The 15,063-nt window shown below is 46.4% G+C and overlaps 1 protein-coding gene across 5 annotated transcripts in view; it reads right to left on the reverse strand.

The window, feature by feature from the left end:
• Positions 1-15,063, reverse strand: part of Cyth3 (cytohesin 3) — a 122,804-nt gene that overhangs the window by 49,127 nt on the left and 58,614 nt on the right. The window contains exon 2 of one of the 5 annotated variants that reach the window (XM_063271012.1): positions 2,249-2,302. Coding sequence (XP_063127082.1) covers positions 2,249-2,302 — 54 coding nt within the window. 5 annotated transcript variants of the gene reach the window in all.

Raw genomic sequence — 15,063 nt, forward strand, 5'->3', positions numbered from 1 at the left:
GGCAAAGCACCCCTCTTCCTTTTCCTCCTGGTCTTTAAATAACCAGTGAAAGTAAGTCTTAATCCTCTTGGCCCACAATCCCCAGGGCCCTGAGAACCAACGGTCTAGGCAGGTGCAGTTTCTCCATGTGACTCTCATTGTCCCTGTGAGCTCTCTAGTCCCTAAGAACAACATCCCATCAGTGCTAGATTGATCATCTAATGCATGAGAATACCCCAAAACAGGATGAATCTGCGTCACAGAGCTGGCAAAGCAAGAGCCTGTCACTCCAGGGATGCTCTCCTGGACCACCTGACAGAATTCCACCCCATACAATTCCAAGATCCAAAATTAAGTGTTCATCTGGGCAAGGGCACTCTTCTTATGGTCTTGGAGGAAGGCTATGGATGTAGCAGGGAAGGACAGGGAGTGAGATAGTCACCTAATGTCTTAGAGCCTGGCTTTGATGGGCCCGCCAGGCCATGATGATAAGTATATTAATAACTGAAACTGTGAAATGGCCCCACAGATGAACTAATAAACAGATAAGGGATGGATAAACAGACTGATACACGATAAAGCACACTAGGCAAAAGGCTAATTCTAGATTCGAGACAGTAGTTGCATTTGTTTCTAACAGGTCTCAGGCAGTTCAGACTGACCTTGAACTTAATATAAATCCAAGGATGATGAGTTTAAACTTCTGGTTCCGTTTTCATCTTCCCGTGAGTACAGGGGTTACACACAAGCAACACCACACCTAGTTTATTCAATGCTATGAACCGAGCCCAGGGCTTCATTCAACTAGGCAAGCCGCTGTAACAACTAAGCCACATCCCAAGCCCTCAGCCTAGTCACTGCGAAATTTTTCAACTTTTGGGTATGAAAGTTTTCATAATAAAACACAGAAAAACATTTAGATAAGTTCGAAGCTAGCCACCAGGGCTATATAGAGACCCTGTCTCAAAAATGGGGGAGGGGAGAGAAAAAGAAAAGAAAAAGAAAGAAATGAAGGCTCTCTAAGAGCCACTATGTTCTTCTCTTCTACCCTAAAGGACACACAGAATTGCCAGGATTTCTCAAAGCAATGCGGAATCTGCACTGTGACACAAGCAGACTTAAGACACAGCTTGCCGGGGCTGGAGAGATGGCTCAGCGGTTAAGAGCACTGACTGCTCTTCCAGAGGTCCTGAGTTCAATTCCCAGCAACCACATGGTGGCTCACAACCATCTGTAATGGGATCTGATGTCCTCTTTTGATGTGTCTGAAGACAGAGACAGTGTACTCACATACATGAAATAAATAATAAATAAATCTTAAAAAAAAAAAAAAAGACACAGGTTGCCACCAGTGAAGCAGCCCTGCAGAAGGTTGAGCCTCTTTCCCACTGCACTCACAGGGTCAGGGTAGAGACGATGGTGTCCTCATTTCAATCAGCCTTAGACAGAAGACTAAAGTTCTTTTTGTAAGGAACAAATTTTCAACCAAAAGCACCTAACACGAGGTGGAGTTATTTTACATGTGCAGAGAACAGACTGGGAGGGAAGGTCTCCTGTAGTTCTGTGTGTAGGTGCTGGGGCAGGGGTGGAGCATGGCCAAGGGGCAACATCAGCTGCCCCGCAGTCTTCATCCGCACTCCCCACCTTACTTCTGGACACAGAGTTACTCCGTGGGCCTGGATCTCAAATGTTCGGCTAGACTTGCTGACCAGCAAGCCCTCAGGGATTCGTCTGTCTCCAACCCCAAGCTCATTATCCCGTATGCAAAATGTAGTGCCATACACAGATTTTACACAGATGTTGAGAAGCGTGTGCGGCAAGCACTTTAACAGCCGAGCCATCCCTAGCTAGTACCTTTGAGCACATTATCTGTGCTTCTCCACACATGCAGGAGTGCTGCAGACAGCATGCAATTTCCACTGGGAGCACCCAAGAACAGCCCAGTGAATCTGAAGGTTCCCGATGGTCGCTCCCTTCAGTTCAAGGAGCCAGAAGGAGGAGACACTCCACAGCTGAAGGACACCCGGCATACCACAGAGCTGTGGAGAGCCTCGCCAGCACAGACAGACTGCAAGCTGGAAACACATCTTTTATGGCTGGCTAAAGAAACTTCTCAAATTTGAAACAAACTCCCCCACAAACCTATAAATTCAAGAAGTTTATCCAAACAGGATAAACCCAGAGATCTATGCCAAAACACATCATAAATATACCCCTAAAAGAGAGGGGAAAAGATAAAAGTTTCCAGGCAGAGAGAAGAATGCCTTACCTAGAGGAGACAGACATCCACTCAACAGTGTGTTCTCGCTGAAGCCTTCCCGGCCTGAGGAAATAGCACAACATTTTTCAAATGAAGAAAGAAAGAGCTGCCAACTCTGAACTGTGCAGCTGACAAAATTATCCTTTGGGAACTAAGGGGAAACTGAAACATTCTTAGACAAAAGAAAAGCAAGTCGCATTTGCCAGGGACAGAGCTCCCCTGGAAGGCCACTGGCCACAGGGCAGGAAGGAGTCTGAGAGAGCAGGTGGGATGCCTAGCTGTGATGATATTCCACCCGAGCTTGTCGCGAGAATGGTGCACCTTTAGTCTCAGCACTCTGCAGAGCAGAGGCAGGAGACAGTGTGAATTCCAGGCCAGCCTGGCATACAGAGTGAGTCCTGGACCTTGATGTATTTTATCTTGCATGTATGGGAGGGTGTGCATGTATTACCATGTGAAAGGACAACCTGTAGAACACAGTTCTCTCTACCACACAGAGTGCAGAAATCACACTCAGGCCGTTAGATGGCATGAAAGGTACCTCTGGCAGGCCAGTGAGACAGCTCGGAAACAAAAGCAGGCCACCAAACCCGAGAACCTGAATCCCACTCTCAGTACATTGAATCCCACTCTCAGTACATGGTAGAAGATGACAAATGACTCCTCAAGTTGTCCTCTGACCTCCATTTGCCATGGGACAAGCATATGCATGCACGCGCGCGCGCGCGCGCGCACACACACACACACACACACACACACACACACACACAATTTCACTATTTAAGGGTCAAAAAAATCAGGCACTTCTCTTTGGACAGTACTTTACACTTTATACACTGTCGGAAAGACTTGTTGACAGCCTGGCTGGACAGACCCCTCTGTCTGACCATTCGGAAAGCAGAACTAAGGATGCAGTTCTGCAGCACAGTGCTAAAGGTACAAGCTAGTGTCTTACTGTGGGCGTGAGAAAGGCACTAGCAGAAAGGGACGAACTGCAAAACTTCATGCACAGAGGGACTGGAGAATTCTGGGCCCTTCTAAACTGCAAAAGCTAATGCAAATAGCTCTAACAGAGCCCTACAAACCCTGCATGAGGAGACCCATAGTGAAGAAAGAAACAGGGGTTGGGGATTTAGCTCAGTGGTAGAGCGCTTGCCTACCAAGCACAAGGCCCTGGGTTCGGTCCCCAGCTCCGAAAAATAGAAAAGAAAAAGAAAAGAAAAGAAAAGAAAGAAACAGAAGCCTGAAACAGGACAGCACAGCTGCATGGACTGGAAAACTCAGAGTGAAGATGGCAGTTCTCTTGGTCCACAGGTATAACATCACTCCAACCAAAACTCCAGCAAATCATCTCTTTGTAAAGCCAGGTGTAATAGTGCACAACCGTAGTCTCAGCGCTCGGGAGGCCGAGGCAGGAGGCCAGTCCACCTGGCCTACACAAGGCAGCAAAGGAAGATCAAACCAACTCTTCAAACCAACTCTACACACCTTATCATACCGATTTCCTGATTTGGGTATTGTATTGTGGTTGCATAAGGCTGTGCTATTGTGTTAGTTATGTAAGAGGCAACAATGCTCACAAGTGGGCCGAGGTTATTGATACCTCTGTAGAGAATCTTTGTTAACTTTCTACAAACCTACAATTACTCCCACATAAAGTTCAGCCAACCAATGAAATGAATCCTTTACATTGCCTAACTGGAAAACAGTGTTTTCTACATCCTGGTGACCTGGCCCTCCCTGGTCTCTAGAGCCACAGATCCTAGAGCACCTGTGGTGTGAACACCACGGGAAGCTAGCAGAGGAGACAAGAAGCACATGAGGCTCAAAGGGAAATAACCAAGATGACCCTGCTCATCAGAGCCTCTGACTAGGAGGTGACTGGCATGATCATGAAACACCAGCCAGAATTTCCAAGGCAGAAACATCAAGGTCCATCTCTAAATGGATACCAGAACTTGTTAATTAAATACGTGATTTCAATAAGACATGTTGGTAACACACACTGCTGTCTCTGTTTCAAGGCATGGACCCAGCTTTCTGCATTTAAGCCTGTCACAGGGATGATACTGAACTAGAAGGGTCATTGACATCTTTAAATTATCAGAAGGAGGAGGAGGAGGACGAGAAAGAGGAAGAGGAGAAGGAAGAGGAGGAGGAAGAGGAGGAAGAGGAGGAGGAGAAGGAGAAGGAGGAGGAGAAGGAGAAGGAGGAGAAGAAACATACACATTCTAAAACTTTAGGTGACAGTTCATTTTTGTTTGACAAACATGACAAAGGAACATTTTAGTTCTAAAGAGCACTGTTGTTTAAGCAGATGTAGGAGTTCATGACTATAATCCTAGAACTTGGGAAGCTGAGTATGAGGCTAGTATGGGCTACACAGCGAAACAATGGAAGAAGAATGAAGAGGAGGAGGAGGAAAAGGATAAAAATATGGAAGGTGCTAGAGAGATGGCTCAGAAGTCAAGAGCACTTCTGCTTTTCAAGGGACTTAAGTTTGGTTCCTAGCACCCATACTCAGTGGCTCACAACAACCCGTGACCCAAGCTCCAGGCCTACCAGCATCTAGAACCACCGAGGGCCAAGCCTGTCTGAAGCCCTGTGAGACCAGCGTAGACTGGGCAGCCTCTTGGTGGTCTATGCAGGTGGTCTTCATCACGGTAAGTGATGTGTTAATTTGCAGAAGACAATTCATTCCTCTGCAGGGGACCCTAGGCCAGGCAGCACTGCAATAGTGAGATCCTGGGGTGAAGCCGAGCACCTGCGTGCATGCAGTCCTCTCTGCTTCTGTGGGCACCCCATGACCAGCTGCTTCAAGCTCCGGATGCCCTGGCCTCCCCATCATGATGAACCAACCTGAAACTATGAGCCAAAGTGGGTCCTTTCTCCCTCAAGTTGCTTTTGCCTGACTATTTCATCACAACAAATGGAAAAGTAACTAAGGCACACACTTTTAAAAATAACGTTGTGCAAAGAAATGCTTGCACAAGCATTTAGCCAAGCACCAAGGCACATGCTTACCAACCCAGCACTTGAGAAGCAGAGGCAGGAGGGTTCCAAGTTTAAAGCCAATGTCAGCTCCATAATGAGATCCAGTTTCAAATTTTTAAAAATCAAATTAAAATCCAAACCACAACAAATATATGGTAATTAAAATTAAAATCTTCCATAAAATCCAAACCACAACAAATATATGGTAATTAAAAATAAAAATCTTCCAGGTGGTGGTGGTGCACACCTTTAATCCCAGCACTCGTGAGGCAGAGACAGGAGGATCTCTGAGTTTGAGGTCAGCCTGGTCTACAGAGCGAGTTCCAGGACAGCCAGGGCTACACAGAGAAACCCTGACTTGAAACCTCTCCCCACCAAAAAAGCACAGACCAGGTGTTCTTGGCTGTGATTCGAAGCACTACACAGCACGGGGTGTGGTGACAGCCTGTGAGCCAACACTGAGGTAGAAGCCAGGGTCATCCGTTCAGGTCATCCTTGACTACCTAGGAAGCTTGAGTCCATACTGGGCTGCAGAAGACTCTACCTCAAAGAATAATTTACTTTAATTTTTATTTGTTTTTTGTTTTTGTTTTTCAAGACAGGATTTCTCTGTGTAGCCCCATCTGTTCTGGTACGCAACAGCCTCGCTAGACCAGGCTGGCCTTGAACTCACAGAGATTCGCCTGCCTCTGCCTCATGAGAGCTAGGATTAGGTCATAAACTACCACCACCCCACCAACATCCGTAGTTAAGTCTACAAAAATCAAAACGTGTTAATGCTGTTCTAGAGTAATTTTAGCTTTCACAGAATGAAGACAGTCAGGTGAGGATGAGGTAGAAAAGCGTGCCTCTTTCACCACGCTGAGGTCCGCAGATACTGTACTTGTAGAGGCCCACGATCTAGATGTCAACTCTTCCTCCTCTGCAACTCTGCTCCCCCTGAACCACCCCTCTCTCCTATAACTTTTCTCCAGTCCATTGATAATAAACATGTTCCAGGCACACGCGCACACACACACACACACACACACACACACACACACACACATGCCCTTTGAAGACACACATTCCTTTCTCCTCGAATAAACCATTTGAAAGCATGCTGATCTGAACTCTGCTTCTCAAAAACAGGGATGGCTTGAGTATTATCAACAACTTCAAGTTGGTAGGTAAACACTGGAGCAATGATACTCCGACAAAAGACGATGGCCCAAAAAACAGGTAGGGAGAGCAACAGACTAAACTACAGAGCTTTAAAGCAGATAATCACACATTAAAACTGAGAAGCTTCCGTGTGTGTGTGTGTGTGTGTGTGTGTGTGTGTGTGTGTGCGCGCGCACACTCTAGATGAAATCATCAAATAACAGGAGACACAAAGTCCCAATTGGCTATCTCTTGTCATCAAATGAAGCTTCCCATACTAGAATTAGACGACATTTAATTGAGTTGTTGGCCAAAGGGGTCCTGTGGGAATGCCAAACAACCCAAGCCGTTGCCAAGATTATAGGTTGCTTTCCACAACTGACAGCACGGCCCCATTGCTGAGGACAACACCCACACAACTCACTGAACATGGAGAAGTCGAGCTGGAGCCTACGTAGAGCCTTCGCCCCGTGTGTCTTTGGTACAGGAAGGTACTCTGCACTACCAAAAGCCACAAACCCTTTGATCTAAATGGTATAATGCCTGCAAGATATGTTAGGGCAATAAAGCTTGTGGCCTAGAAATTGCAGGAGTAACCAACCAATGTCTGATTTGACTTAAGACTCACGCCACGAGATGGAGCCCATAGCAGACACTATTTGGGTGACCAAAAACCAGTGACTAGCTAGCCAGGGACCTAGGATAACACCAAAAATCACTGTTTTAAAAACAACCAACCAACAACAAAAAACATAGTAATAAAATGGCTCCTAATGTCCAAATGGCATTCTGCTGTATTCACAGGTTTGTGCTTTGCTCAGCCATCATCACAGAAGCTTCCTCCTGTGCAGATGGGAACAAACACAGAGACCACAGCCAGACATTGTGAAGAAAGTGAGAGACCTGGAAACACTCCGTGCTAAATGGGATTTTCCTATCCCTCCCCTCAGGGATCAAAGGACCCACAGAAGAGGAGGCAGAAAGAGTCTCAGAGCCAGCGCAGGTAGAGGAAACCAAGAAAAAAAAAAGCCCAGGCCTGCACCAGGGTCTCTGTATATATATTATGGCTTCTAATTCAGTGTTTTTATGAAATTCTGCTTTTATGAGGTTCTGTTTTATGAATGTGCAAACAAGTGGTCTCTCATTCTTGTCCTCTTGGGCCCTTTCCTTTCTGTTTGTCTTGTCCAACTCCAACCTGCTGGGTTTTTGTCTTTATTTTATTATTATTATCCCTTAGAAAGCTTTGGTTTCCTAATGAAAGACAGAAGGGGCGAGGATCTGGATGGGAGGGGAAGTGGGCGGGAACTGGAAGGATCAGAGGGAGAGGAAATAGTAATCAGGATGTCTTATGTGAAGGGAAACACCTATTTTCACTAAAAAGAATTAACTCCGTAGTCCCTTCAATAGAGTATGCTGGGATAATGGAGTATCAACAGGAAAAAGACTAGGTTATACTTCTACTCCTCATATAATATTCAAACCTCCACTCAAAATAGGCTATTTAAACTTAGGGTAAGAGCCGTGGAGGTAAACAGCATGGCCTGGGGTGGTCAGTGCATTATCACGTGACAGTAAAAGCAGGAGCAGGACAGAGGTGCAGCTGGGCCTCGGGCTCACTCCTAGAATTCCAGCTCCCCGGATGTTAAGGTAGGAAAATGACAAACTCCAGGCCAGCCTGAGCTACACGGTAAGACTATTTGAAGACAGCAGGCAGGAGCGCAGTGGTGTCTGAAGGAGAGCTCTGTTCTTAAGTGCACTGCTGTTACTGCAGAGGACCTGGGTTCAGTTCCTGGCATCCACACAGAGGCTCACGATCATCTGGAACCAAAGTTCCAGAGCACCCGACACCCTCTTCTGTCTTCCAAAACGTTAGGCATGCACATGGTGCACACACAGTCAGTCAAAACACTCATAAACATAAAATAAAATTAAATTTAAAAAATTATTATGTACAAATGCCAACAAACACATGAAAAGAGGCTGAGTACTGTTAGTCATAGAGAAATGCAAATCAAAACCACAACATTCCATTTCATAGGCATGAAATGGCTTTAATGTTTTTAAAACATAAAAACTAGTGTTGGCAACATGTAAAGAAATTAACCGTCCTACAGTGTTAGTGGCAATATAAAATGGACTAGTCACTGTGGGAAAGGTTGTTGGCCTCTTCAGAACGTTGGGACACTAGATGACCCGGCAATGCAGCGTCGCTCTACACACCCGACAACAGGTACTTTAAGCCATATTCACAGACGCACCATTCACAATAGCCAAAGGTGGGGACAGTGGGAACATCTGTCAAGTTGTAAGTGGAGAGAAAACAGTGTGATAAGGGCTGGACAGTGGCTCAACAGTCAAGAATGGGTGCAGCTCTCCCAGACACCTCAAATTTGCTTCCCAGCACCCACACACACCCACACCCACCCACCCACACCCACACACACACACCCCTAGGAACACACAGAAGTACCAAGGGACTCCTAGAAGTCTAGACCAACAAGTAGTCCATCATTACTGAATAAAATAAAATTTCTAATATTAATAAAGCCCATAAATAAAACAAATCAAGCCAGTAAGAGGTGTCACAATGTTCTCTACCACATATCCAACTAACTGTAGCAGAAATGCTTTGTACACAAAGACCAAACTATGGGATAAACACTAATGAAGCTCACAAAAAAATTAATCTGCAGATTATCATGACAAAAAATAAAAAATAGGTTTTGGCTTTAAATAAAGAAGAAATCAGTCTTACGTGTTTGTTAATCAGTGTCTTTTGACATATGCCTAACAAAGTAAGTCACCAAGTCTAATAAAATGTACCTCAGGCAGACAGTATATGAGAGAGGAGGGGAGGGAGAATGAAATATTAGAGGAAGTAAGACAGGTTATGCAAGGGCATGCATTTGTGCATCACGTACATGTGGCTGGCTCCCCACCCCACCTAGTGAACATGTGTGTGTGTGTGTGTGTGTGTGTGTGTGTGTGTGTGTGTGCACGGAGGTCACAGGACAACTAGTGGGAATCAATAGTCTCCTCCTTCCACCATGTGGGTTTTGAACTCAAGGTCAGGGCTTGGCGGTGAGTGCCTTTACCCAGTGAGCTAGCTGTCTTTCAGCCCTCCCTTTTCTTCCTTCCTTCCTTCTTTCTTACTATTTATTTTTAATGGATTTCATGTGCATGGGTGCTTTGCCTGAGGAGGTCAGAAGAGTGTTGGGTCCTCTAGAGCAGGAATTACAGATGGCTGTGGGCCATCATGTGAATGTCGGGAATCAAGCTCCGGGTCCTCTGGAAGAACAGTAAGTGCTCTCAACCCCTGAGCTGTCTCTCCAGCTTCTTTCTTAAGTGAAGAATCTGCACAGTCTCCCTGCACCGATCGCACACAAGCACATCCACACACAAGCACAAATGCTGTTTCCCAGTCAGTTGGCTTAAGGAGCCTTGGAGATCTTCCTCCCGTCTTGCTGGAAAGCCTGAATCATAACTCCCTCTGAGGCAAACTGGATACAGCTGCAAAACATCTGGCATTCCATTTTCCACTCACAAACATCTAGAAGGTAGAACACTTGAGGAATTTAATGTTGCGGTGGGGGTGGGGGAGTGCTATTTTAGGATACAGTGGGCAAGAGGGGTGTAGCCCATCTGGTTTTCATCTCACAACCCAGGCATGAAGGTGAAGTGAGCAGTGGAGGCTGAAAAAACTGTAAAGCTTCTCCAGCCACTCAGGGGCAAAGTCCTCAAGGAGCCTGTGGTCACATCTCCACACTGACACCAAGCCTTCGCTCTCCATCAGGGCCTCAAAGGAAAGAAAGCCACTAGGGAAACATCTCACAGGTGGGCAGCACACCGAGCTCTGCGGAGCAGAGTGAGCCAGAAAGGTTGCAGTTTGGATTGCAGGGACATGGTGAAGAGGGCAGGGCTGGCACACGGACGCTCCCTCTCTACTAAACCAGAGACTTCCACCAGAGATTTTTACAGAAAATCACTCACAGCTCAGAATGCTACTTTTTTAAAAAAAAAAGGGAACTGAAGAAAAGATTTCAGGGGATACAGGCAGCAGACTGAGAAGTTCATACTTCAGCGTTTGAAGGCTGCAGCCAGTGGGATGCTTCGCTCCCACTCAAGTCAGAACGAAAAAGAGGAGTCTCTATTCAGCAGATTTGGATCAAGTTTTCCAAAGATGAGGAGCCTTCGGTTAGGGCATCAGCGCGCTTACCGACCCAGAGAGAAGCATCCCCCCAACTAACGTTTCAATAAGTAGGGCCTGAGAAATACCTTAGCAGGTTAAAGAGGCTTGCACACAACCCTAACGAGCTGAGTTTGGATCCCCAGAACCCACAGAAAACCTGACATAGAGATGCCTAGCTGTAACCCCACAGCCCTATCCCAGATGGGAGGTAGAGGCTGGGGAATGCCTGGCAGGTCAGGGGCCAAGGCCCCGGTAAGAAGAAAAGCAACAGCAGAAAACCCTGCCTCGAACGAACTAAAGCTGTCCTCTGACCTCCACACTAGCACTGTTACATGTGGGAAGCCCACTTCCCACACGCACACACATGCATACACACGGCATGCATACACATACCCTGACCCAGAATTTTTTTTAATTAGCAATGTCCAGTGTGGTGGCATATGGCTTTAATCCCAGCACTTGGGAGGCAGTCAGTCAGAGGGAGATCTACATGGGGAGTTCCAGGCCAGTCAGCACTAAAATAATGAGATCCTATGTCACATGCACGCACTCGCACACACACACACACACACACACACACACACACACACACCATGAAATTAGGAATGAATATGAAAATATAAACGTTTTCCTTATTTTACATTCTAAAATGCTCACTTTTTACTGCTGACTCGAGGACCATGTAAGAATGGTCTAAGAAGTGTTTCCCCCCAAGTGGCAGGACTGAACCAGAGAATATCCACACAAAGCAAGCATTCTACCACTGAACTCCACCCCAGCCCAGAAGTTATCTTCTTGACTCTACTGCGGATAGCGTCCCAGTGTCACAGGCACATTAGAAAGCAGCTCACACGTACAGTGCACTCATGAAGACAAGACTGCGAGCTTCAGAGTGCGCGCTCTTCTATGACCATGGCACAGAAGACACTTTGCATGCCCTCTGGCCAGGCCTCTATGCCAAATACTCAGCTCCAAATGTGGAGGTTAGGGGGAGGAGAGGGGCTAGAAAGAAAGGTCTTTGTGTGAGCTAGGGATCAAGTTCTCGATTTGTGTGGGAGGGTGGGATTCAGGGGTCAGGCCACACTGAGCTAGGCTGGAAGCAAAGAGACTCCCCCCAAAATGGCCTTATTTTTTAAAAAAAGAAGAGTGTTTCAAACTGAAAAGAGGAGGCAAAAGAACTTATCTGCAGACAAACCAATGCTCAACTTTAACATTTAGCTTCTGGAAATCCAGGCTGCCTCCCCCAGCTGAGTGCCCTCCCACACTTTCCTCCACAAAAGCATTCACTCAACCCAGGCACTCTGCCTCATTTGTGAAAATGTAAAAAGTGCCCCTTCTCATAGGGGACTTCCTCCTCCCGCTGGCCTTATCATCCTTCCTTCATTTATCTAAGGGGACAGAGTCTAGTTTTGTTAGACGTTTTTATCGGTGGCTCTTGAGTTAGAGGCTACAGTGACAAGGAGGAGCATAAAGCCCTTTGCAACTGCTTCATTGTGAAGGCACCGAGTGCACACAAACAGGATACAGGGAGCCACTGTAGAGACGCAAACAACTGCAAGTTCTCTGAGGAGAGCAACAGATGTTTAACAGCTGTCCAGTGACAGTCTGAAATAGCGGAACAGAAGGTAGCACTTGAGCTAGCCAAATGAAGTGTAGAGGGAAATCCAAGGAGGAAACAGTTATATTCAAGTTGGCTGGGGAGCCCCGGTGCCCTACTGACTTGTTTCTCCCACTGGCTACTCGGCTACAGCTGGAGAAAGGAAAGCAGCCCTGCTGCTCTTTTTTAAGTGCCCAAAAGGTGGTAAAATCTGCTTCTAGTTTGAAAAATATGGTGCCTCTTTAGCCTTCTAAAGAAGTGGAATTTTACTACTACCAGCTGTGCTTCAGCTCAGAGAGCAGGCTTGCTTGTCAAGGCAAGGCCTGGGACCCAGCGATCATGAGCCCACCTTAGGTGTGTCATGAAGATTATTTACACAGGATATTTCCTCTGGTTAAGTCCCAGTTTTCTGGTCTAGTGCCTGGGATTTATAGTGACTGCACATTAAAACTCAGGAAATTTACAAAGCTTATTTTAAAAGTAAACTCACACCTCTCAGGAAGCTTCTGAATCATACAAGACTCAAAAGGTCCCTTCCCAAGATTATTATGCAAGTTGCAACACCTGCTAGAGAGATTCTGTGGTGTAGCATGGTGTCTGCATGCTCATACCACAGTGGATTTTTAGGGGATGCAGTCGCCTATGTGTCATTCAGATTCCTGTAGAAACCCCAAAATCTCACTGGTTCACTAAAGTGGAGTAGTATCTGGAAGAAGAGAAACATCTCCCCAAGAAAAATCACACTGAACAGGAGCAACCGTCTCCAAAACTGTAGTAAGGATTACGAGTGAGCTCACAGTTCAAGTGGAAGTGATACCTCCGCCACTTTATCGGTAGCACTTATAACCACATTAAACACTCATGAGGAGCCACAAGACCCTCAAGCTAAAGTTCCTATCACTGGTAGACGGAGGAAAAGGAAACCTGAGGTGAATGAAGAATGCCAGCTGACTTATGCAAATGCCAGAACCAGTCAGAAATAAAAATGAAGTCAAGTGTGAGAGTGAATGCCTGTAATTCCAGCACTAGAAGCTGGAGGCAAAGGATACATCTGGAGTTCAAGGCCAGCCTCGTCTAGGTAAGACCCTGTCTCAAACAAACAAAAACAGGGTCCCAATGTACATTCTACCTTATTAACAATCAGACTTAGAGAAACTTCTGTGCCTTGGGGAACTGACAAGATGGCTGGAAGAGTATTTATTTAAATAAAAAAGAGCGGCATTTCCACACAGAAGCTCACACCATCTGTGACTTTAGTCCCAGGGAAGCTGAGCCCCTTCTGACCTCTGAAGAAGCCTGCATGTACATGGTGCACATAAACGCATGCAGGCAGTGCATTCTTACACCTTTGTTTGTTAAGTAGCAACAGCTGGACAAAAAGAGGTTTGGGATACATGAGCATTTCTCGGAGCTAACTAATCAATTCATAAAAATAAGTCTGTCTCGGGCAAAAGACTTCTAGAAGTTTAACATGATCAATAAGTTATCTCCCACAGTAGGACCCACTAAGAATCAGAAAACTGCTCAAACTGGGGAGAGGCTTAATACTGGACTAGGACATTCATCTCCCAGCACCAGTTCATCACCCAGAGAGAGCTATGGATTTCTCGATAAACACCACACTTACTGGCATTCCAGTCAATCCCACAATCTGGTTATTATTGAAACCAACCAGGAGACAAGTGGGCTCCTGACCTTGGCTATACCTACAAGAAGTACCTACTAGGACCGGAGAGTCAGCTCAGTCAGTACGGTGCTTGTACCACAAGAGTGAGACATAGTAAGTCTGAGACCCAGCACCATGTGAAGGGGGGAGGGGCACCCTGATGGCATGTGCTTGTAAATCCAGTTCTGGGAAAGTAGAAATAGGCCAATCCCTGGGCTTGGAGAGGAGCAAGTCTAGCCTAATTAGCAGCATAAGTCTTGATGAAAAAGTCCTATTTAAAAACAAAACTAAGGTAGACAATGAGGAGTAACACAGGAGGTTGACCTCTGTCCACATCCCTCAGCATGATGAGTACCCACGCACACACATGCACACGCACTTTGTCATACTGACTGACCAGGCTCCAAGCCTACTGCCAGCTTTGTTAGGTCTGCAATGAGAGCGCAGCAGAATCTCTACCAGGTGTTCCCACGTCTCAGCTCTAACTGTTCTCCTCCCAGCTGCTCCTCCTCGGCTCGGGTGGAAACTAACAAGAGCAGAGTGACAGATGGATCACCGGGCTGTCATGATGGGCAGGCTGCCATCACAGGAGGAAAGATCTGTGTCACACCTTCTGAGCCCTCCTGTGGTGAGACCAACCAATATGTGTACCCAAGGCTTGATAAAATCAATCAGAAAACAACAACAAAAAACAAATAAACAAAACAAAACCAAGTAACCCGGAAGGCCTTTGCCAGCAGCAGCTCCAACCAGGAGCTGCGGTGGCAGCTGCACAGGCACAGGGCCACCTGAACCAGACCGCTCAGTCCTGGCTACGGCTGTAGCTCTGCTTCTCTGACTGCCACTTCCCTTCCCTCTGGTTATTTTCTGGGTATGGCTTTCCAGACTACCTGTAGTTCTAGGACTTCCCCTTCTTCTTTCCAGAGACTTCCTTAATGTTAAATTAACTAACATCATCCTCTGTGATTTCAACCAAGAACTATGGTGGGCCTAGACATGAGTTTCCGAGTTCAGGCTTGGTACAGGGTACTCCCCACCTCCCACCTCCCTGCAGTCTTCTGCTTTGCTCAACCACAACTGCTCTCCTATCCTTCCCCTGACTTCTCATTCTTTCTCGCTCAGGTAACCCCGAGTTCTTTTCCCCCAAGTACCTTAACTAGTACTGGCAAGACCGTGTTCTTCAGTCGCCATATTCTTCATTGTAAGCTTCCCTGGTCATCCTTATGCTCAGTGCT

This window comes from Rattus norvegicus, chromosome 12, assembly GCF_036323735.1.
Source record: "Rattus norvegicus strain BN/NHsdMcwi chromosome 12, GRCr8, whole genome shotgun sequence".
Classification (NCBI taxonomy): Eukaryota; Metazoa; Chordata; class Mammalia; order Rodentia; family Muridae; genus Rattus; species Rattus norvegicus.